The 22,946-nt window shown below is 43.0% G+C and overlaps 1 protein-coding gene across 4 annotated transcripts in view; it reads right to left on the reverse strand.

The window, feature by feature from the left end:
* Positions 1 to 321: 321 nt before the first annotated feature.
* The window catches only part of CCDC171 (coiled-coil domain containing 171), a 223,774-nt gene continuing 201,149 nt past the window's right edge, over positions 322 to 22,946 (reverse strand). For 2 of the 4 annotated variants that reach the window (XM_060269247.1, XM_060269246.1), the window contains exon 26: positions 323 to 3,336. In XM_060269247.1, coding sequence (XP_060125230.1) covers positions 3,121 to 3,336 — 216 coding nt within the window. In that variant the 3' untranslated portion in view covers positions 323 to 3,120. Of the gene's footprint in view, positions 3,337 to 22,946 lie in introns of all 4 variants that reach the window. The other 2 variants (XM_035140705.2, XM_060269248.1) reach the window with 2 other exon arrangements.

The raw sequence follows: 22,946 nt of genomic DNA on the forward strand, positions 1-22,946 counted from the left end.
GACAGGAGTGCCTGGCGTGCTATGGTCCATGGGGTCACGAAGAGTCGGACACGACTAAACGACTAAACAACAACGGGAGCAGCATTTACAGCTACAAAAAAACAACTGAGGAAGAAACTTCCCCGAAAAGCAAACCAAATATATTTTCAGATCTATTCCCTTGACGGCTGTTCACCATGCTATCAACACTCTGTTTCCAGCAGTTCCCCACCAACACTGGAGGATGGAAAGAGTCCTTGAAAACCAAACCGATTTACCTGTGGGGTTGTTCACCCAGGTAGCTTGTGGCCCGATGGGGGTAGTTTTCAGAGTCAGATTTTGGTTTGATGAGGCCCTCAGCTACTGAAGGTAATGGGGCCCTTTATATGCCCAGCTGTCTTTTGTCAACAACAATTTGTCGCTGTTTTTTGTGTTGAATATTTGCTAGATGGTCATTGATGGACCTAATAGGTATCTAAAGCCATTTGCACATAACAAATAGGAGCCTACGCAACACAAAACGCTGTTGCTGTATGTAGGTTTTATTTGTTTTTTATCTTATATTTTGGAAAGGTACATTGAGTCCCCCCTCTTTAATTTTTTTGGGGGCTCTCAAGAGAGTGGGGCCCTAAGCAATAGCTTGTTTAGTTTGTTTAACACTCACGGAAATGAGACTTGTGAACAAACATATGTGAAATTGGTATCGACTGGTAAAAGACTGATCCATCTACCCCTATCTATCCTATAATATTCATGCTAACCTCCTTGCAAAACAGCCGTTCCTATACACCATTTACAAACTTCCAGTTGCGGCTCTTCTGCTGAGTAGGGAAATGCAAACCAGAAATGTTCTGATTTCCCAAAGGCAGCAATGCTTAACTCATTATTACTGCACGACCTTTTTAAAAACTATAAATTACATTGTGTCACTGTTGTGACAAGCAAAGTTTAAAACTGAACATCACCACAACCAATGTTTGGAGGTTTTTTTTGGGTGTGTGTGGAAATGGTTTTGGTAGTGCAAAGTCATGCATTGTAAACAAGCAAAGTTCTGGCCATATAGTCTTAAAATATTTGTGGTGGCTTTTAATAGACTCAGATCTTTGCCTTTGAGCTCACTTTAAACAAGAAACAAGGGTATGGCACAAAGAAAGGCAAGCCCTGTGTGTGGATAAAAGCAACTGATCCACGTTTGAGATCAATGTACAATATTTTCAGTATGTGTGTAGCAACCACAACGACTAGGAGGAACAGAAGCAGAATAGAACTTTGCCTCATAGAGAAAACACACCATGAAAAGAGGGACTTTTTCTTTTCTTTTTTTACTGGTTCATTTGAAAACAAGTACATCTGCAATTGTACGTGTGCGACCACTTTGTAAACTAGGGATGAGAAATACTTGAAATTTTTCAGAGTTCTACAGAGTGGCTTTGGAGTACATTTCTTGGAAATTTGCATGATTTTACTTATAACGGTAGGTGTATTACATATGGAAATTTTATCTTCTAGGGCAAAAGAACAAAGACAAATGTTACTAGTCAGGACCTGTGGAATCAAATCACTGCTCTTATCAAAGCACGAGAAATTACAAATTCCATAAAGCACATTGTTATTTTTCTAATGTATCCCTGATCCATAATGAGAAGCAATCTAACATATAGATTTTGCATTCAATATCGCTGTCAAAAACTACATTACACATCAAATGTTAATGGCACTGGGGAGTTGGGGTGATTAATACCATAACAAATGGTATATATTACAAATTTTCTTTTGTTCTTTACTCACAATGACGCATACAGCCAGGATTTAACCTTTAAGGGTTAAAGAGTTTAATCAATGTCAATGTCTGATCTTCTGAAGGCGATAAAGAACGGTCTGTCTAGCGATACCCAACAGAACATCACTTTGTCAAGCCACAAAGCCCCCAAAAGCTTGTCAAGTAAGTTACTAGAAACCTCTTTGTGGTTAGAACTCAGCTCCTTCCTGCTTGACCTATTATTTGATATTTGACCACTTGGTTGCAAGACACTTGCTCTTTCCAGCTGAAATGTCACTGGGGCATCTTGTCAGCTCCCCGACATCTCGGCCTGACATACAATTTTACTTTTGTGTGCTACAAGGCAGAAAATGCAGGGCAATGGCCTTGCTTTAAATTCTGTCAGCATCCAAGATGGGCGTCACTCTTGGGTCCTACTACCAACAACAACAACAACAAAAAAGGGGAGTCTATTTTGAAGGTCAAAACGGCCATTACTTTAAAGTCTCTGCAGCTTAAACTAAATTTATTACCTGCAATCCTGGTTTGGGAACTGCCCTTATAAAAAGTACATAAACATATCATCTAAAAAAGAGAGAGGGAGAGATTCCTCCCTGCACAATTGTTTCTACTTTCTTATCAAATGCGGACTTGATAAAAGGATGAGTTTGCAATGCCTGCAGGGACCGGATTCCACACTTAACTTAACTTGTTCAAATGGGCAAGTAGCATCATGTAGGTTTACAAGAAGCAACCTGACCTTCTCACATTGACCAGGAGTGACATTATTGTGCAGGAAGAGAAGCAGTCACATCATTTCTGTTTTGCACAACCTGCTTAAAGTTTGCAACTAAATGCTTGTCTTCAGTTGAGCTGACAAGAGAGGAGAAGGGGGCTCAGTGAACCATGGCAGGGCTGCCATGAAATGACAGGAATCATTGGCATACATTTCAAATAGCTCTCTCAATCCTATTAAAGTATTGCAGCCCTGTTTTAAAATAGACAAGTATGAAACAACTTTGATAGATAGAGACTAAAATGGCTTATTGATTTTTTTATATATATAAAGTCTCAGGAAAATTACCCAAAATGTGTCATTCTTTAACATTTAAAAATATATTACATAAAAATGAGCTGCCGTGATAAATAAAAACTTTTTCTTTTTTCTTTTAATGAACTCTTTTTCAGTATGCTGGGAGCGCAGGAACATAGGAACGACCCGTGAAATCCCCGCAATGAATAATGCAAAATTAATGCCACGGAAATGCATAGAGAAATAAGTGCAATTCGAAGGCTCAAAACATCCAAATAAGAGGTTTTTTTTTTAAATTAGTTACACACATTTATTTTTATATAGCTGCTTACAAAAAAAATATCAGATCTTAACATCCATTTTGCATTGCTCGTTTGGTGGTGGGTATGAAATTCAGGGTCGAGGAATATGAGGAAATCTCAGATTGGGATCTGTTGTGTACCAAGGCAAAAGATGTATCGTAGTCTGACTCTGCCTTGAGTGGCAAAAAGTCTGGGATGCAACTCTGGTCCAGCTGGGTTAAGGATCTTGAAGGTCTAGGGATGCTTAAAGTGTTTTGCGGGTCCTATAAGGCAAAAAGAAAAGGGAAAAAACCATAAATAAAACACACACACATTAGCCATAGGCCAATTAAGAAACAGTATGCTCAAATTCTACGGCATATTAGTACAGCCCAATGCACGGTTTAAAGCAGTTTTAAGCCCCATTAATTTCAACAAGCACACCATGATTATCTATGGATTACATTAGTTAACAATAATTTTTGAAAACATTACTTGTTTCGCCTTATATTTCGACTACCCTTCTCATTTTCACATTTGAATGCTCTAGTAAAGGTTTTGATTCTCTCATTCCTGTATCTCTGCTGCACTGCTATCATTAAGACTGAAAATTGCTAAATTGCATCAATCATCTACAAATCGGAACACGTGATTTTTCGCACTGTACAGTAAAGTCTAGAATAGTTTTTTCACTAAAAGTGTAACTTCATTTCTTTTTTTTTTAAAAAAAAAGCCTATTGTTTGATGATGCTGAATTATGCTTGGCCCTGACCTTTCCCAGTTTAAAATTTTGTCTCATTCTGTGTCTGGAATTAATTAAAACATGGTCAGCAACTACATTCCTTCCAAATAGGATACAGTCTTGGAGAAATATTGCCTTGCTCATGCTTATTACATAGCTGCCAAGTTTTCCCTTTTCTCGCGAGGAAGCCTATTCAGCATAAGGGAATTTCCCTTTAAAAAAGGGATAACTTGGCAGCTATGGCTTATTAACATCTACAACAGGCATCCCCAAACTTCGGCCCTCCAGATGTTTTGGACTACAATCCCCATCATCCCCGACCACTGGTCCTGTTAGCTAGGGATCATGGGAGTTGTAGGCCAAAACATCTGGAGGGCCGCAGTTTGGGGATGCCTGATCTACAAAACTGTAGCTACATTTTTCATTGATCAGAGCAAATGAAGCAGATAAAGTATTCGGGTACCATAACCCTACACATTTTTTACTCAGAACTAAGTCCCAGCAACTTAATCCTAGGTAAGAGAGCAAAGAGGAGCAGTTTGAGTCAGTCTGAAGAATATATAGGAAGAATGAGTGCCATGGAATGCATTCGATGAATTGTATGAGCACCAAAATACAGGCTGCAGTAATGAAGTGGAAGGGAATATTTGGAATTTTGCTACTGTGCGCATTGGGTTTTTGAGAGCCTCCCCCTCCCATTCCCATTACTGCTACTGGGGAGAAGGAGGAGGAAAAATCAATGGTTTGCATCTAACACCTAGTTCAGCAATTTCCTTTGATGTTGGCTCTTTGATTTCCTGATACAACACAAGCTATCTTGTAGCAGCCTGAAAAGGCGGACCTTTCAGAACCACCAATATGGTTGCAAGTTCAAATGGTTACCCCAAAGAGATATTTAAAAAGCAGTTGTACGCTCAGTTCTACAAAGAATTTCGGATTGTGAAGTTTGAGTTAGACAGAAATTAAACTTGTAATCTTTGCCGCGAGTATATTTTGGTCCTACTGCACACGGCATATTGGAGCCAAGTTAAAATCCATATGTTTATTGCAGTGGCAACACTGACTTCACATATTTGAACATCTGTTATTCTAATTAGCAAGTTTTAATTATCTAAATGTTTAAATAGGATGCCGCAGCAAGAATGCAAAAAAATTGGATTTCCTGGCTTACTCCAAAGAGAGAAATTCTGACGCTATGTGAAAATGTGCTTTGTTTTAAAATTCCGCTCCAAAAATCAAGGACAAATTGTCATTTTAAATAGGTGCAGTCAATAGGTAAAGGACAGGTTGTCTTGCATATTTGTCAGTGTCATTTTCCGCATTAACTCGCTTATCGTTCTGGCTAAAAATCATAATCATTTCTCACATTTTATTTCCCTCAAAACTCAGCTGGTTCTTTTTTTAAAAATAAAAGAACCTCAAAATCCCAAGCAAGGGGGTAGAAATCAGGTTCCCTCAGAGAGTTGCACAAAAAAAGTATGAAACTTAATGATTGGCAGCTAGTCAATAGACTGTTACAGGAAAAGGCTTCAATGTTTGGCGGTGGTGGGAAGAGGGGGGGGGGTCTGGTCTGCTTCAGTTCTCAGGCCCAGGCTGCACCTCCTAGGAAACTGAGGTAGAATAACATCCGACAAATGGAATGGAAATATGATTGCTCCTGTAGCCTTGACAGATGGAGGAAAAGCTTTCGCCGCTATTCATACGAACTGTTTTGATCCAGAACTGCTGTATGCATTTAAAACAAATGAAGAAAACACATAGCCCTGAAAGTGTAAACTTACACTGGAATAACTCAAAATAATATAGGTGGGTTTTTTAAAATTTATTACTATAACCATGTGTCTATGTGCATCAGATTGTGTTTTCTCTTTCTCAGTATCATTGCACTCTATCCCTTAGTTGGCAAGATTACAGAATTGGAACTTAAGACTCTTTTTCTGTATTTACAGATGGGTTCTGTCCAAGTGGGTGGCTCCATGTTGCAGCACCTTAAGAGACTAGAGATGCTCTGAAAGTTTGCCCTAGCCTGGCTTAAAAAAAAGAACTTCTGGGGGTCTTAAAAGGTTCCCTCAAAATAATGCTTCCCCCCCCCCCAATCCTACTACAGCTCAGATCAGTATTTGGGCTGGAGAATGATTCTTGGTTTGTCTCTGCTCATCTCCACCAGCCCCCAAGGCACTCGCCTTTTTACTTATCTGTATCTGGCAGTACAGTGGTACCTTGGTTGTCGAAAGGCTTGGCTCCCAAACAGATCGGCTCCCGAACGCCGCAAACCCGGAAGTGAGTGTTTCGGTTTGCGAACGTTTTTTGGAAGCCGAACGTCCGACACGGCTTCCCATTGAGTGCAGGAAGCTCCTGCAGTCAATCGGAAATCGCGCCTTGGTTTTCGATCGGTTCCAGAAGTCGAACAGACTCTCAGAACGGATAAAGTTCAACAACCATGGTACCACTGTATCAGAGAACAGGAAGAAGGGATCGTTCTTTCACCCTACACTGCTGTAGTGTAGCTCCTTAGACTTTTAGTCTACCTAAATGATTTCATATACTATTTGGAATTTCCAACACGGCTATATAAATACAGTGGTACCTCGGTTTTCTAACGTAATCCGTTCGAGTTCCGAGGCACTTACTTCCGGGTTTTCGGCATTCGAGTTCCAAAATGTTCGACTACAGAGGTGTTCGAAAACCGAGGTACATCATTCAAGAGCATTTAGAAATGTACTGTAGATACATGATGGGAGAATGATGTACCTTGAAATTCCGCAATAACCATTTGTGTCAGTTTAATGAATTTGCTGCATGATCCTCACCCAGTTTTTTAGGATTCAACAACTATCTTGTAGGTAGAGAACCAACATCCCCCAAGATCAGGTTTGTACTGTGGTCAGTAAAACGGGGTGTCTGCAGTTTCTTCACAGACTGCTCTGCTACCACCTTGTTTTCCCATCCAGATTTAGGATGAGCTCTAATGGCCTTAGACCCCACAAATCTGTCTAATTCTCCATTAAAGCCATCCAAGTCGGCGGCCATCACTGCAGCTTAGAATCACAGAATGGTAGAGTTGGGAGGAAGCAGCACCCTGCAATGCAGGAATCTACTACCCAACGTGGGGCTCGAAACCACAACCACAAGATTAAGAGTCTCATGCTTTACCAACTGAGCTATGCCAGCTTGTGGTAGCAAATTCCATAGTTCAACAATTTCTTTGGTGATCACTCATACCCAAGTAAGATTGTCTTCCATAACAATGGGTCTGTAAGTGACTGTGGAGGCCAATTCTGGATCCATAGTGGGGACATTGGTTTCCAGGTGGGAGCTGATCATGGTGTGGATTTGCCAAGCGTGCCTTCCTCTTAGCACGTTTCTCCCTGGCGTCCTGAGATCGAGTTTCTTCAAAGCCCATGACACCTTTGGTCAAGGCTGTTCTCCAACTGGAGCACTCGCAGGCCAGTGTTTCCCAGTTGTCAGTGTTTATACTACATTTTTAAAGATTTGCCTTGAGACAGTCTTTAAACCTCTTTTGTTGACCAACAATGCACTGTGCAGGAAGCGCTATCTTTTGTTCCGAATCTTCAAATGTTCAGCTCAAGTGCATGGTTCCAGGTTTCAGTACTGTGAGAGAAAAACTTCACTTTTCCCCACACCCCTAGAATCTCACGCAGCTCTATCATGTCTCTGCTTACTTGCCTTTGTCTTAACTAAAATATTGTAAACTTATTTTGTGGTGGCGTTGCTCCTGACCCTTGATCATTTTGGTCACCCTTTTTCTAAATCTTTCCCAGCTCTGCAATGTCCTTGCTGAGCGGCCCTTTTAACACCCCTCCCGCCCTTGTGTGCATCCCTCGAATGGGATGTAGGTGGTGCGGTGATCTAAACCACTGAGCCTCTTGGGCTTGCCGATCAGAAGGTCAGCGGTTCAAATCCTTGCTCCCATTGCTCTGTCCCAGCTTCTGCCAACCTAGCAGTTCAAAAGCACAACAGTGCAAGCACATAAATAGGTACCACTGTGGCGGGAAGGTAAATGGCGTTTCCGTGCGCTCTGGTTTCCATCACGGTTTTTCGTTGCACCAGAAGCGGTTTAGTCCACATGACCCGGAAAGCTGTCTGTGGACAAACGCCGGATCCCTTGGCCTGAAAGCGAGATGAACGTCGCAACCCCATAGCTGCCCTTGACTGGACGTAAGTGTCCAGGGGTCCTTTACCTTTACCTTGCATCCCTCGACTGTTGGCCAGGTAGACCTGATGGAGATCACTCCACGTTGGGGACAATATATACCGCAATCCAGAACAGCAGAGCTGCTTCTCAGGCTCTTATGGGAGATGGAACTCAGCGAGCACCCCGGGCTCTTTCTTCTTGCAGACAAGCAGAAAGCCAACTCTGTGGCTCTATCTTGCAGAACGATGACTATATGCTCTTGAGCGTCGCTCAAGTTTCTATGCAATGCGCTGCCATTATTAAGCCTCCATTGTCAAGCAACTCCGGCATGCACTCCTTTCATAGCACAACGCTCGACTCTTTATGCAGCTCTAAACATGGAGACGGAAAGACTGCCGACTCTGTTTTCCCCTTTCCTTTTTACCCTTTCTATTTGAATCTCGCGGGCCAAGCCTTGTGCTTGTGTTACTGGCCATATTTATGGGTGCCCATTTTATGGGCGAATGGAAGCTTGGCCCTAAATCCAAGCGAGCGGCCTTCTAATGTCCACACCTCCCCACCGCTAGTTTTAGAGGTGGCTGTTTTTCCAACCGTTACTTCAGTCGGTGGAGGCTGGGAGGGGATCAATTAAAAGGAAATAAAAAGGGGCGAGATTGTATTGACTAGCTACATATTGCTCGCTCAGCCTTTGCAACAGGCTGGAAGGGCCTGTACAGAAAAAAAGGTTTTCCTGCGACGGACAAAAAGCACCGATTAGCCAAACCGTTTTAATTGCCCAATTTGGGAACCCCTTTGCAAGAGATGTGCATCTATCTGCTGAATTTCCAGCAGTCTAATTTTTTTTGTCAGAGTCCTGGAATCTGATGCAGATCTGTTCTCTGGCAGAAAGGGGAGAGGGGAAGCGGGGGGGGGGGCGAGAAGAGGGAGGAAAAAAGACTATATTTACATTCACTTTGCCAAACATTAGCATCTTTTTGTCCAATCATTTGAATTCAGAAGGGTTAGGAGAAAACAGCTTAGAGAACAAGGGTTGACACATACAGTGTGAAATCTTAAGGTGCTTGAATGCAATGAGGGAGAAAGTGAGCCCGAACCGCATTTCAGCTCCCTAACTGCGCGGCAGCCCGCGTGAACTTTGTGACAGGTCTCTGTCTCTCAGCCACACTCGAGTAGCTTCTACTGACATTCAGCTGTCAGCCAGCATCCCTTTACCATGCCCCTAACATGCTCTACAGCTTCACCCAATTAACTTGCTTTCACTTGACATTGCAGCAAAAAGCTTCATAATAGGTGGTCAAGGTGCACGCTGCCTGCCTGCCCTCTTAACTGCTCACGCACAGCAAGATGCTTAACTACTTTCCTTCTTCCCAGCTTGCTCCGAAGTCGTGCGACTATGATTTAGTCATCCCATTTACTAAACCGGGAAGAGAAAGCCAGCATTCAGCAAAGCCACATTTCTCATTTTATTTTAAATCATGCTTTGAAAATGAAAAGGGGGAAAAAATCCAAAACCAAAGGACCGAAATTTGACCATCAAAATAATTTGATTTTATATATATATATATATACAGGTTTCATGAAATCTTTGCATTTCTATTAGCGACAGAAATGCAGGGAGTGTGGGGCATCGTAATTATGATTTCCAACAATAGCCTTTTATGACACAGAAGGATATGGCTAAGGCACAATTAAAGTGTCTTTATGATTCAGCATTCTCACACCAGAAAAAATCATTAGACATTTGGATGATTAACTCTATTACATACTCTGTCGAACAGCTGGCAGTATGTTAAGTAAAATAGTGAGCACCCCCTAAAAAATCATAGCAAAGAAAGTAAATGGATTGTAAATCTTTTAAGGGCATCCGGGAAAGATTTAAGATTCAGTTACACCTATTTTAACCCCAGATCATTGGTGAGATTTATTCCCCACTTTTTTTTTTTGCATGATCTAGGTAAATCCCCAGTTTTTATTAGGGTTAACCAAGTGCACAAGTGTCATCTCCTACTCTAAGGAAGTTACAGTATGCTATGAATGGAAGCCTGCTGATCAATATGCTATGGAAGAAATTTAAAGAGAGACCATATATCTGTGGCAGTATGCGTACAATGATCTATTGAGCTGAAGGATAAACTCATCGAGACATTAAAAACAAATGTCTTGTTTAAAAATGCATTTTAAGTGTTCCGGGAGTGTTTCGCGAGAAAAAGGGTCTCCCGCACAACAAATTCTCATAACCACCATTGTTTCTGACCCAGCTAATCAAAATGGGTGCATAACCCTTGCTGGCTTTGAAAATGGATCTCTTCATAGGCTTGACAGGCATATGTCAAGAATGCTTTGATGGCGTTTCCTGCTTGGCAGGGGGTTCGACTGGATGGCCCTTGTGGTCTCTTCCAACTCTATGATTCTATATGCTATATGAAGAGTAAGAATTGCAGAAAGAGTAATTGGTGCTAGTTTGCCTTCAATAGAGACACTTTATGCTGTTCGAGCTAGGAAGAGAGCTGAGGGAATTGTCGCAGATCCTTTGCATCCGGGTCATCATCTGTTTGATTTACTTCCATCTGGACGTCGCTACAGGACTCTATACACAAAAACGGCTAGGCACAGGAACAGTTTCCCCCCTTGTGCCATCCAATTGTTAAATTCGTAGTTGTGTAGCGGAAGGGGAGGCCAGTTATGGGTGGGGGTTCCTTTGCTGTGCTATTGTATTGTGAGTGAAACAGTGTTTGTATATGGTACGCTTTTATACTGCAATGTAGTCGAAGCAAAATTCCAAGTATGTTGGTACTTGGCCAATAAATTATTCCTATTCCTATATTGAAGGTTGACGTTGTCTATCTTAAAGAGTTTTCTGCCGAAAAGAGTTTGTGAGGGGTTGAAGAAGGTGTGTGTCCCCTGCTTTGGAGGGAAAGTCACCCGTGGGGCACATGGGGAGAAGGGTTTGGTACCCCAAACCGTGATCCACAGCTCGTTTACTTCTGAATCCTTTCATTCAATGAAGCTGTTCCACCGTAAGTGGCCTGTAGGTTAGAGACATGTTCAAAACATCTTTCTACCAGTGTTGTGAGATTACAAACTGCACATGCTATCATGCCAGGCACCCTCAAGAGAGCAAAATTCCCTTTCCTTGCTCAAACTACCAATGTTTATCACTGATTTCATATCAGAACTATGCCGTCTTTTTAAAAAAGCCCCCTCCGGGGGGAAAAGAACAATGCTAGTCACATTGTGCCCTTGATAAACCGCTGTTGTATGTAGATAACACTTCTTGATGTGACAGCAATGTAACATTTGTATAAGAGCATCCCACTGGGATTTAAGAAACTCTTCGGAATTGCTGTTCAAACACTGGCAGCATTATCCAAATTCAACGTGCCCGAGGTTCACTCATTTTTTAAAAAATAATAAATATATGGGCCATGCATTTTGTTGGATTAAAAAAACAACAACAAAGCAGCCAGCTTTTACCAAATAAAATAAAATAGAATAAAATAATAATCTGAGAAGGTGCTACATTCCGTAAATGTATCCTTTATAAAAGCAATAAAATCAGCAAATAGCTTTATGAGGAAATCCCAGAATGTTGCTCTGTATGAAATAATTTGAAGGAACTGCCTGACAGCAAGGAATCTAATCCAAAATTCTCGTACCAGGTGGGGAAGACGCTAGAATTTCTAACTCAATGAAGTACACTTGAGTGTCCTCATAAAAGTTAGCTGCTTTTAAAATACCTTTCAATCTGACTTAGATTTTACACACAGAGAGTTTTTGGTCCTGACTTTTGCTTCTCCTCCTCCTGGTGCAAGCAGTTTATGAGCAATACCAATCACTTGTGAGTTTTATAGAATCAGAAATTAAACAGAAAAGTGAATTTGTTTTGAAAAGGCATTGCAATGAGAGCGGGGGGGGGGGGGACCCTTAATTGTTATATGAATAACTAGGAGGGGGGAAAGGGTCATACTCTAGGTTCAATTTCAGTTGATGTCTAACAGGCATGCAAGCTTCAAATTATGCTAACTGGGCAAGAAATCAAGCTTATCAGTTATAAACAATTTTTGAGTGTGGCTGGGCTAGGGTTACAGCTTCTATTGTTTCTGGCCTCATTCATATATACAGTTATACTTCTGGCTGCACCTAAATAAAAACCTAATAATTCAAGGGGGGGAAACTATGTATATATACCAATCAGCCGTGGATTGGTACTGACACTGGAAAATCACTTTCCCCAAAACGGCCATACAAACCGAGAGTCACTAAGCAAACGAAAATCAATATTTTCCGCATACCAATTGCATCCTAAGGGAATCAACGTTCTAGAAAGAAATTGTCCCCACCCACCCCCGCCTTTTATATGAATGTAAAATCTGTATACAAGAGAGAGGAAAGAATGTGCGCAAAAGTCTGTACGGAATGATTAAAATGCAGAGGAAGACAAAGAGATATAGGCAGTTATAATGTGGTTTTCCTCCAAGTACCCTGTGGTACCTTATGTGGCTAGTTGGGGAGTCATGGTCAGCAGCAGAACCTGCTCCTTAATTCAGATTCACTTGTCCCTTGAACACACAGTTGGGTTTAAAGGTCCAGCTTTGGAAATGCAGAGACCAGCTATATGTTACGTGCGCCAAGGCTGTCTCAAGGCAAATTTTTAAAATGTCGTATAAACACCGACATTTGTGCTTGCCTGCGAGCGTTCCACTTGGAGAACGGCCTTTACCAAAGGTGTCATGGGCTTTGAAGACATTTGAACTCAGGACGCAAGGGAGAAACGTGCTAAGAGGAAGGCACGCTTGGCAAATCCACACCGTGATCAACTCCCGCCTGGAAACCAATGCCCCCACTGTGGAAGGACGCATAGCTGCCAAGTTTTCCCTTTTCTCGCGAGGAAGCCTATTCAGCATAAGGCAAAATCCCTTAAAAAAAGGGATAACTTGGCAGCTATGGAAGGACGTGTGGATCCAGAATTGGCCTCCACAGTCACTTACGGACACATTGTTAAAACCGTGTTTATGGAAGACAATCTTAGTCGGCTATGAGGGATCGCCAAAGCAGCAGCAGGAGCAGCATAGGTATTCACGGGGGGCACAAAGGAAGCAACCCCAGCCCCCCCTCCCCACGAGCCATAATCTCTAGGTCCCTATTTCTTTTTTCTTCAAAGTACGCATCTAGCACCTAGAACAGGCATCCCCAAACTGCAGCCCTCCAGATATTTCGGCCTACAACTCCCATGATCCCTAGCTAACAGGACCAGTGGTTGGTGAAGATGGGAATTGTAGTCCAAAACATCTGGAGGGCGGAAGTTTGGGGGTGTCTGACCTAGAATCATAGAATTGTAGAGTTGGAAGGGACACTGAGGGTCGTCCAGTCCAACCCTCAGCAATGTGGGGATTTCGGTTAAAGCCGTTATGAAATTTACACTGAGTAACTGCGCTGCAGAAAGCATGCTGAGGAGACTACACGTTCTGCGCATAATTAAGAGAATGCAAAAATAAATCTCTAGCTTGGTTTTAATTACAGTGGAACCTTGGTTTATGAACACCTCGGTTTACGAATTTTCGGTTTATGAACGCCGCGGACCCATCTGGAATGGATTTATTCACTTTCCATTACTTTCAATGGGAAAGTTCACTTCAGTTTATGAACGTTTCAGTTTATGAACAGACTTCCGGAACCAATTGTGTTCATAAACCGAGGTACCACTGTATAGAAAATAACAGAAGTTACATTAGCACTACAAAACCCCACCCAACCACCAGGGTACTGAGAGAGGTACACAATGCTCCTTATATACTGTACCCAATTGCTGACACAGCTTAATTCACACAAACTTTACATCACCTGCTGTCCTGCCCCACAGCTGACTAGGTCATGGCATATACTTCTGGCTCACAAAGAGATACACATCTTGTGAAACAATAATGAACCTTAAAACTTAAACCATTCAACAAAAGCATCCATGACAGATTGCCATCCAGCTTCAGCTTGCAGACCTCCAAGGAAGGAGAGCCCACCACCTCCTGAGGGAGGTTGTTCCACTGTTGAACAGCTCTTACTGTTAGAAAGTTTGCCCCATATGTTTTGTCGGAATCTCATTTCCTGTAACTTGAAGCCTTGGGTTCAAGTCCTACCCTCCAGAGCAGGAGAAAACAAGCTGGTAGAACCCGAGTCATGAGGCAGAGGTGCAGGTGCTATTATCCTCATTTGCAGCACTGCTTTTCTAGAAAAAGAGGTGCTGAAGCTCACCATGAACTTCTTTGTTCTCTTAGAATGGCAATGGCCCCCGCCTGAGACGTCCCGGAGCTCAGCTCTAGTGAGCTCCGGCTGAAGAAAAAGCCCTGCTCATTTGTTTTGTAAAGAGAGGACTAGAGAGAAAGACCCGAGAGAAGGGACATTTAGTAGTTTGCTTTTAGGCCTTTTTATTCTCATCTTCCCAGATACAGAAGTGACCGCTGCTCTGTAAATAACAAAGTACATGGTTGTTTTTTTAAAAAAAAATGAAGTTGCGAATGAGCAGTAAGGTGTTTACCCAAAAACAAAGACATGAGTGTGTTGTCCGTCTGACTCAGGTCTTATTTCATACGAAGCGTGTGTGTGTGTGTGTGTGTGTGTGTGTGTGTGTTCAGTTTGTAAGCATTTTAAAAACTGCCCAGCCATTGCAGACGAAGTCTCTCCCTATTCTACCTGTATTGCAGGGTGCAGGGCAGTGGCTCAAAGGGCATGGGTTACACCTACCCTGCAAAGTGTCTCCCCCAGGGCCGGATTTCGGTTTGATTAGGCCCTAAGCTACTGAAGGTAATGAGGCCCTTTATATGTCCAGCTGTCTTTTGTCATGTTGTCGTTGTTTTTTGTGTTGAATATACGCTTTATGGTAATTGATGGACTTAATAGGCATCTCAAGCCATTTGCACATGCAGAATGTAGGCACCCTATACTGGTATATAAAAATGAGCAAACCAGTGATATTTTAGGGAGCAGGCGGGGCCCATGACTTACATCATAGGAGCCTACACAACACAAAACACTGTTGCTGTATGTAAAGGTAAAGGTAAAGGGACCCCTGACCATTAGGTCCAGTCGTGACCGACTCTGGGGTTGCGCACTCATCTCGCATTATTGGCCAAGGGAGTCGGCGTATAGCTTCCAGGTCATGTGGCCAGCATGACAAAGCCGCTTCTGGCAAACCAGAGCAGCACATGGAAACGCCATTTACCTTCCCGCTGTAGCGGTTCCTATTTATCTACTTGCACTTTGATGTGCTTTCGAACTGCTAGGTTGGCAGGAGCTGGGACCAAGCAACGGGAGCTCACCCCGTCACAGGGATTCGAACCGCCGACCTTCTGATCAGCAAGCCCTAGGCTCAGTGGTTTAACCCACAGCGCCACCTGGGTCCCTGGGGTTGCTGTATGCAGGTTTTATTTTATTTGTTTTTTATCTTATACAGTGGTGCCTCGCTAGACGAATTTAATTCGTTCCACGGGTCTATTCTTATAACGAAAAATTTGTCTAGCGAATCCCATAGGAATGCATTGAATTTTTTTGAATTATTATTTTTTTGCCCATAGGAACGCATTAATTGAATTTCAATGCATTCCTATGGGAAACCGTGATTCGCTAGACGAATTTTTCGTAAAACGAATTTGTCTAGCGAGGCAACCTCCGCTAGAAAAATCCTTTCTTTAAGCGAAAATTTTGTCTTACGGGGCGTTTGTTAAGCGAGGCACCACTGTATTTTGGAAACGTACATCCAGTTTTTTCCTCCTTTAATTTTTTGGGGGGCCCTAGTGTTGTTATATCCATTTTGCTGCAGAGAAATTGGGGTAGTGTATGACAACCATTAAGTATTGCCCAATGTTGCCAGCCTTGTGTGCTGGGTTTTTTTCAGAAAATGCAGCAGGGGTTGAGAACCTGTGGCCCTCTAGAAGTTGTTGGATTCCACCTACCCAGGGTGCCAACTTGAATAAAACATCGGGGGGGGGCAGGCAAGCCCCGCCTTGCATAATCAATCGCATATTGAGGCACACATACACCATTTGAATGGCAGTACCCATCAACTTTGGGAGGACCTGGCCCCCTCAAATATTTTATTAGGGGAGCTGGAGAGATCTTGACCCCCAGGAGTTGGCTCCTATGTCCCCTATCATCAATTGCGGCCAGCAAGGTCAACAGCTGTGCACGATTGGGGTTGTAGACCAGCAACATCTGATTCTACAGAATCAAAATCGGGTTCTACAGAATCTTCTTGGTATTTTAGAACAGGTTTACACTATAGATCAGGGACGTCCAACTCCCAATAGACTGCAATCTACTCACAGTATTAAAAAACTGGAAGTGATCTAACCATTGTTGTAAAAAAAAAAAAACAACTAGGAGTGATCTACCCAAGGTTTTTGAGCTTTTTTTGAGAAGCAAAAGTTGTAGAGCTTTTTAAGAAAGCCAAAGTTGTGGGGTGATTTTTTTTTTTTGCTTTTTTTAAAGGAGATCGCTGGGGGGCCAGAGATCAACCAGGATCTACTAGGAACACCCCGTGATCTACCAGTAGATCACAATCTGCCTGTTGGACATGCCTGCTATAGATCAACATTTCTGACCTTTGAGAAGCAGTACGGTTTCGAAAACTTTCTTCAAATGAGTTCTACACAAAAATAGGAAACGGGAACATTAAGAAAAAAGTACAATTGCTGATTTTAAGAATGTACAAGCTCAATAAAACAAACATGAAGATGTTACTGCCAGTTCAACAGTTCTGAAACTTGTCAGCAATCAAAGGACCAAAGCTGTTGTCTAATAATAGAATATTAAACTTTTGTGCCCTTTGAACTTCCTGTCTTCTGCATCACACCCTCACAGACATTTCCAAGTATTTTCATGTTATTCCACTTGGATTTCCAGCACAAGACAATGGCTCAGTTGAGAAACATAAAGCACACACCCTAATACTTAATAGCAAAGTCGTCTTATGCATAGTGGAGAAGCCAGAACTTCTTCAACTACAAAAATGCTTCAGTGATAGCATAAACTGCAACAGAGCCAGGAAATAGTCTTCCCTAGAGGATTTCAAGAGGAGTTTGTGAAAGCTATCAGAGATAATTTACTGGTGGCCCTCCAGATGTTGTTAGACTTCACCTCCCATAATCCCTTGCTATTGACCAAATGCTTTTATAATACAAAAATAATTTTATAAGTCGTGTGTACTTGTTTCCCAGTTTGATCCTTTTGCATGGTTTTGTATCCTTTGTGGTATTTTAAGCACTGTGACTTGCCGTTAGTTTTATTGATTAGTAATTCCTTACTGTAATTGGTAAGTGTAAACTGTTTAGCTATTATTTGCTGATATTTAATTCTACTGTTTACTATTATAGTCTAATGGGTTGTTGAATATTCCTTTATTTGATACAACTTGTTTACTTTAAAGTTGTTGTGGCTTTTTTTTATTGGTTCAGATTGTTAGTACGTGTGTGATCTTGGCCGTCTATTTTGTTGTTTCTTCAGCTTGTAAACTGCCTTGTCTGTAGTAATATAGGAAGGTAGTATACAAATTAAAAGTGGAACGAAATGCCCAGGGCTTGTCCGACAACACTCGGAAGGTCCCCATCTCTGTTGCAGGCTATGCTGTTTTAGGGCTGGAAGGCTAAACTAAATAGCTGCTCTTCAATTAGCAAGCATGGCAATGGGGGTCACACCTTCTCCCAAGGTAGGTTGCAAGAGTGACGACACCACCACTATTTTCTTTGTTTCTTTGAAGTTTGTATAAGAGGAAGGATGGGGTGAGAATAAACCAGAGGGGGAATGGCTTGATAGATTATAAAAAGTGGGTCCCGTACAGTCACTTGGGGTTGAAAGTCCTCAGTCTGAAATGAGTGAGTAATCTATTGAAAGTCATACTTTCCATGGTTATCAGCATCTGTGAGGAATACTAGATTTTATCAGGAGCTGGAGCAGGTGCAGCGTGCATCACTTCTTGTTTGTGCAAAAAGTGCTCGCATGAGCAGCATGACCCCTGGGGTACTCAGGAAAGACCAGCAACACCAGGTTTTTTTAGCAGAAATGAGCCAGAGACCGGACCATCTGAACTCAGCTGTAGGCACTTTTTACAGCAAAGGGTGGGTCTCCACTACCATCAGATCAAACATGAGTTTGCTAATATGTTCGAAGAGCATTGGCATGCCCAGAACATGCGCGCACTCACACACACAGAGCCTCAGATTAGTGCTGGACTTAGGCACATTCATACTCTGCAAAGACTCTTCCAACATTAATGAAAAGGTGAGTCTGGGCCATAGTGGAAGTTCAAGGATCTGTCTTTTGGTGCAACACATAAAGTGGCCCTCACACATTTCTGCAGTGACCCAGAAACAGAAGTCTGGTGAAATGGCTATGTTTTGTATGTTCTGACTTTATTGAGACATCGAAAAAGCAGGAAGGAGTCAAGAGAGCATTAACATGCATAGGTCATTTGGATTGCCTCAATTCAGGTGTCATCCGAGTACATGAACCAGAGTCTTTTGGCAGCCTAACTAGGCTTTAGCTTCTTACAGAAATGTCTCCGTTGATTCATAACCCCAGAACAAATTTTACTTTCTTTTGTGTTTAACCCACAGTTTAGCGCTGAATAATGGATGCTTCTAGCCCTCTATCTTGAAATAGCTTCTTCAAAAGGAAGGAGGAGATGCTTAAGTAAAAGTCCTTGACACCAGAAAGAAGTAAATTTATCTACCTTTGTACAGAATAGTCTTTTCTTCTGCAAAGCCAGCTCAATTATGTTCTCGGCTCTATTCTTTCTTAAAAACTTTCTACTCGGGGTTAAACATCCTGATCCAGTTTTCAACACAACAGCATTCCTGCTTCTTACAAGCTTTTCATTCCCACTGCAGATCTTTGTATCGTGGCGTGTCGGACACTGTCCCTTGGCAGACAAATGGGACGGAGGCAGATTGGGAAAAGGCAGGTACAATGGACAGAGCAAAGAGCACAGAAAACTAAGACACCTGCTCACTTGCCCATAAATTGTGCCAATGCTGTAAGGAAACGTGGTGACATTATTCTGTTCTATTCTATTGTGGTACAAATCCAAATAAAAATTATGCCCAGGAAGAAAAGCTCAAAACACTTTTCTTTGTTTTTTACATGCATGATATTATTTGACTAAAGCTAGGTATCTGTGTTAATTTTCAATAAGCAAGTTCCTCTTAGTTCCATGGGCAAAATACAGCATGACCCACAAAATGCTAGGGACTTTGCCGTGGGATAGAATAGCCGTCGATGGCCAGAGTGCACCCGATGCTAGCTGCTGAGATACGAAATACTGTAGTATGCTGACACTGTGCAGGAAGAGGATCACTGTACGAACCGATTTTCAAAATATAATAATAATAATAATAATAATAATAATAATAATAATAATAATAATAATAAATGTATTTATATGCTGCCCAACTGACCGGGTTGCCCCCTCACACACACAATCAACCTCTCTCACTGCCAATGAAAACTAATGAATGAATAGAAAGAAAAGCTACCCAAGTTTGTTGTTGTTGTTTAGTCATTTAGTCGTGTCCGCCTCTTCGTGACCCCATGGACCAGAGCACGCCAAGCTCTCCTGTCTTCCACTGCATCCCGCAGTTTGATCAGACTCATGTTGGTAGCTTAGAGAACACTGTCCAACCATCACGTCCTCTGTCGTCCCCTTCTCCTTGTGCCCTCCATCTTTCCCAACTGAAGGGTCTTTTCCAGGGAGTCTTCTCTTCTCATGAGGTGGCCAAAGTATTGGAGCCTCAGCTTCGCGATCTGTCCTTCCAGTGAGCACTCAGGGCTGATTTCCTTTAGAATGGATAGGTTTGATCTTCTTGCAGTCCATGGGACTCTCAAGAGTCTCCTCCAGCACCATAATTCAAAAGCATCAATTCTTCGGCGATCAGCCTTCTTTATGGTCCAGCTCTCACTTCCATACATCACTACTGGGAATACCATAGCTTTAACTATACGGACCTTTGTCGGGAAGGTGATGTCTCTGCTTTTTAAAATGCTGTCTAGGTTTGTCATTGCTTTTCTCCCAAGAAGCAGGCGTCTTTTAATTTTGTGACTGCTGTCACCATCTGCAGTGATCACGGAGCCGAAGAAAGTAAAACCTCTCACTGCCTCCATTTCTTCCCCTTCTATTTGCTAGGAGGTGATGGGACCAGTGGCAATGATCTTAGTTTTTTTAATGTTGCGTACACAAAGCAAAAGATTGCAATTTTGCCACCCCCTTCTTCCCCCTCTCTTCTCCCCCACCCTTATACCGCGTACAACATTGATGTCTCACATTGAATGTAACTGATCAGTAGGGAAGACTCCACAGGCTGAAAATAGAGACAACTCATGTGCTTTTGTAACCCAAGATCTTTAATCTAAAATAAAAATTAAAGAAAGAAAAGGCCTGTTCTTCTGCTGCCACCCTACGGACATCTCTGGGATGGGGGACACAGAGAAGGGCCTTGGGTGACAAGGCGAGGGTCCAGGTTGGTTTGTATGGGGGAGAGGAGGTCCTTAAGGTATTGAGGTCCTGAGACATGCAAGGCTTTATAAGTCAACACCAGCACTTTGAATTGGGCCCGGAAACTAATCAGCAGCCAGTGCAATTGTGCCAGGACTGGTGTAAGACTCTTGGCTTTCTGATGTTCAGTTACAAGTGCCAACACGGCATTATTAATATGCCAACAGAACAAAAAGTTGGAAGAGGCGTTCATCATACACCAGTTAAGGTTTACAAGCAATACTTATTTGGGGTTTACTTAGGAAGCCAATGACCACCTGCAGAAGCTTTGTGACCCGCAGGTTGGGGAAAAGCACTGCTACAATCTTCAGTGATTCCATTTCACGCTCATCTTCCTGTCTGCATGGGTTCCAGTTCTGAGCATTTACACCTTACATTAAAAACTTGGGATGGACTGGGGCTTACTGCTGGTGTACGGACCACCCTTCGGACTAACAGTCTACCAACCTGAACTGAGAGAAGTGGCCTCAGATTTGGCTCAGCAAGAAAACAGCACTATCTACTTTGACTAGCACAAAGGCCTGCCCTTTTTGCAACCTTCCTTTTAAGAACATTCACCAGGAAGTAATTTCGCTTTGTAGCGGGATTTGGGGTTGAGTGCTAGAGACAGAATAGGAATTCTGTTGGGTGTGTTACACAGCTCAGTGGCAGGGCACATGCAGAAAGTCACACGTTTGGCCCTTGACGCCTCCAATTAGACAGACCGTGTAGCAGGTGATGTGAAAGAAAGCTGTGTGCCAGAAAAGAAAATACATGGGCAAAAAAGTCTACCCCGGTATTAGGTAGCTTTCTGTGGTTCTAGGATGAGGACCCTGGGCTTTCTGTTACAGGGGAAGCTCAATAAATATGCTGAAATTGTCTTGTCCAGGGCTGTGTCAGTTCTTCATGGATGCTAACTATGGAGCCTAGCATATGGGGTGGGTTGCACTCAAAGAATCATAGAGCTGTAGAGTTGGAAGGGGCCCCAAGGGTCATCTAGTTCAACCCCCTTGCAATGCAGGAATCTCAGCTAAAGCATCCATGACAGATGGCCCCCCAACTTCTTCTTAAAAAACCTGCAAGGAAGGAGAGCCCACCACATCCCAAGGGAGACCGTTCCACTGTCAAACAGCCCTTACTGTCAGAAACTTCTTCCTGATGTTGCGTCAGAATCTCCTTGCAATTTGAAACCATTGGTTTGAGTCCTACTTCTCAGAGCAGGAGAAAACAAGCTTCTTCCCTCTTCCATGTGATGGCCCTTGAGATACCTGAAGTTGGCTATCACATTTCCTCTCTTTTCCAGGCTAAACATATCTAGCTCCTTCGAGCGTTCCTCATAAGGCTCGGTTTCCAGACCCTTGATCATCTTGATCAGGGAACCTCAATAAATATGCTGGAGCGGTTTTGTCCAGGGCTGCTCAGGACTTTGTGGGTGCTTTGACAACCAGGGGGGGGGCTAGCATATGGAATGGGTTACACTCTTGGCTAGGCAGGAAAATGTGGGAGACTTTGCGTTGACTCCCTAGTAATGGTCAGACCAGGTTACCTGAAGGTACACCTGTATCTTCATATACATACCCAGACCCTGAGGTCTTCATCACAGTCCCTTCTGCATGAGCACTCGACCAGGTGAGGTGCAGGGGGCTGCGACAGAAGGATGACCATTTTAAGGGTGGTGCCCCAACTCTGTAATGTCGTCCCCAGAGAGGCTCACCTGGCACCTCATTTTATGCTTTTTCAGCAGGGAAGGACATGTTGTTGTTGTTTAGTCGTTTAGTCGTGTCCGACTCTTCGTGACCCCATGGACCATAGCACGCCAGGCACTCCTGTCTTGCACTGCCTCCCGCAGTTTGGTCAAACTCATGTTCGTAGCTTCGAGAACACTGTCCAACCATCTCGTCCTCTGTCGTCCCCTTCTCCTAGTGCCCTTTTTTGCCTCTGTCGTCCCCTTCTCCTAGTGCCCTCAATCTTTCCCAACATCAGGGTCTTTTCCAAGGATTCTTCTCTTCTCATGAGGTGGCCAAAGTATTGGAGCCTCAGCTTCACGATCTGTCCTTCCAGGGAGCACTCAGGGAGCACCCTGTCCTTCCAGGGACAGCCTGTCCTTCCAGGGAGCACTGAGCACCCTGTCCTTCCAGGGAGCACTCAGGGCTGGGAAGGACATAATATCCCATAATGCAGAGTTCAGTTAGTCCCATGGTTTACCTGGAGACTGGTGGCTGTAAACCAGGAATGCTGGAATGCAAGTGGCAGAGAACAGTGCAGAGCTCTTCCTCCATCGCTGATTTTATGAAGTGCTGGCCGATGAAGTTCTTTGAGTGCCTTGGGACTTTGGCATGCAAGGCAATGTTTAAAAAAGCCCTTGGGGGCATGTTGTGACATGTTTACTAAGCACCTTGAGAGTAAAATAACTCGCATCTGCAGCAACTTGGATAGAACTGTTTTGACAGCTCGGCCTAAGGACATGTTTAGGGCGCTGCCT

Source organism: Zootoca vivipara, chromosome 16, assembly GCF_963506605.1.
Source record: "Zootoca vivipara chromosome 16, rZooViv1.1, whole genome shotgun sequence".
Taxonomy (NCBI): Eukaryota; Metazoa; Chordata; class Lepidosauria; order Squamata; family Lacertidae; genus Zootoca; species Zootoca vivipara.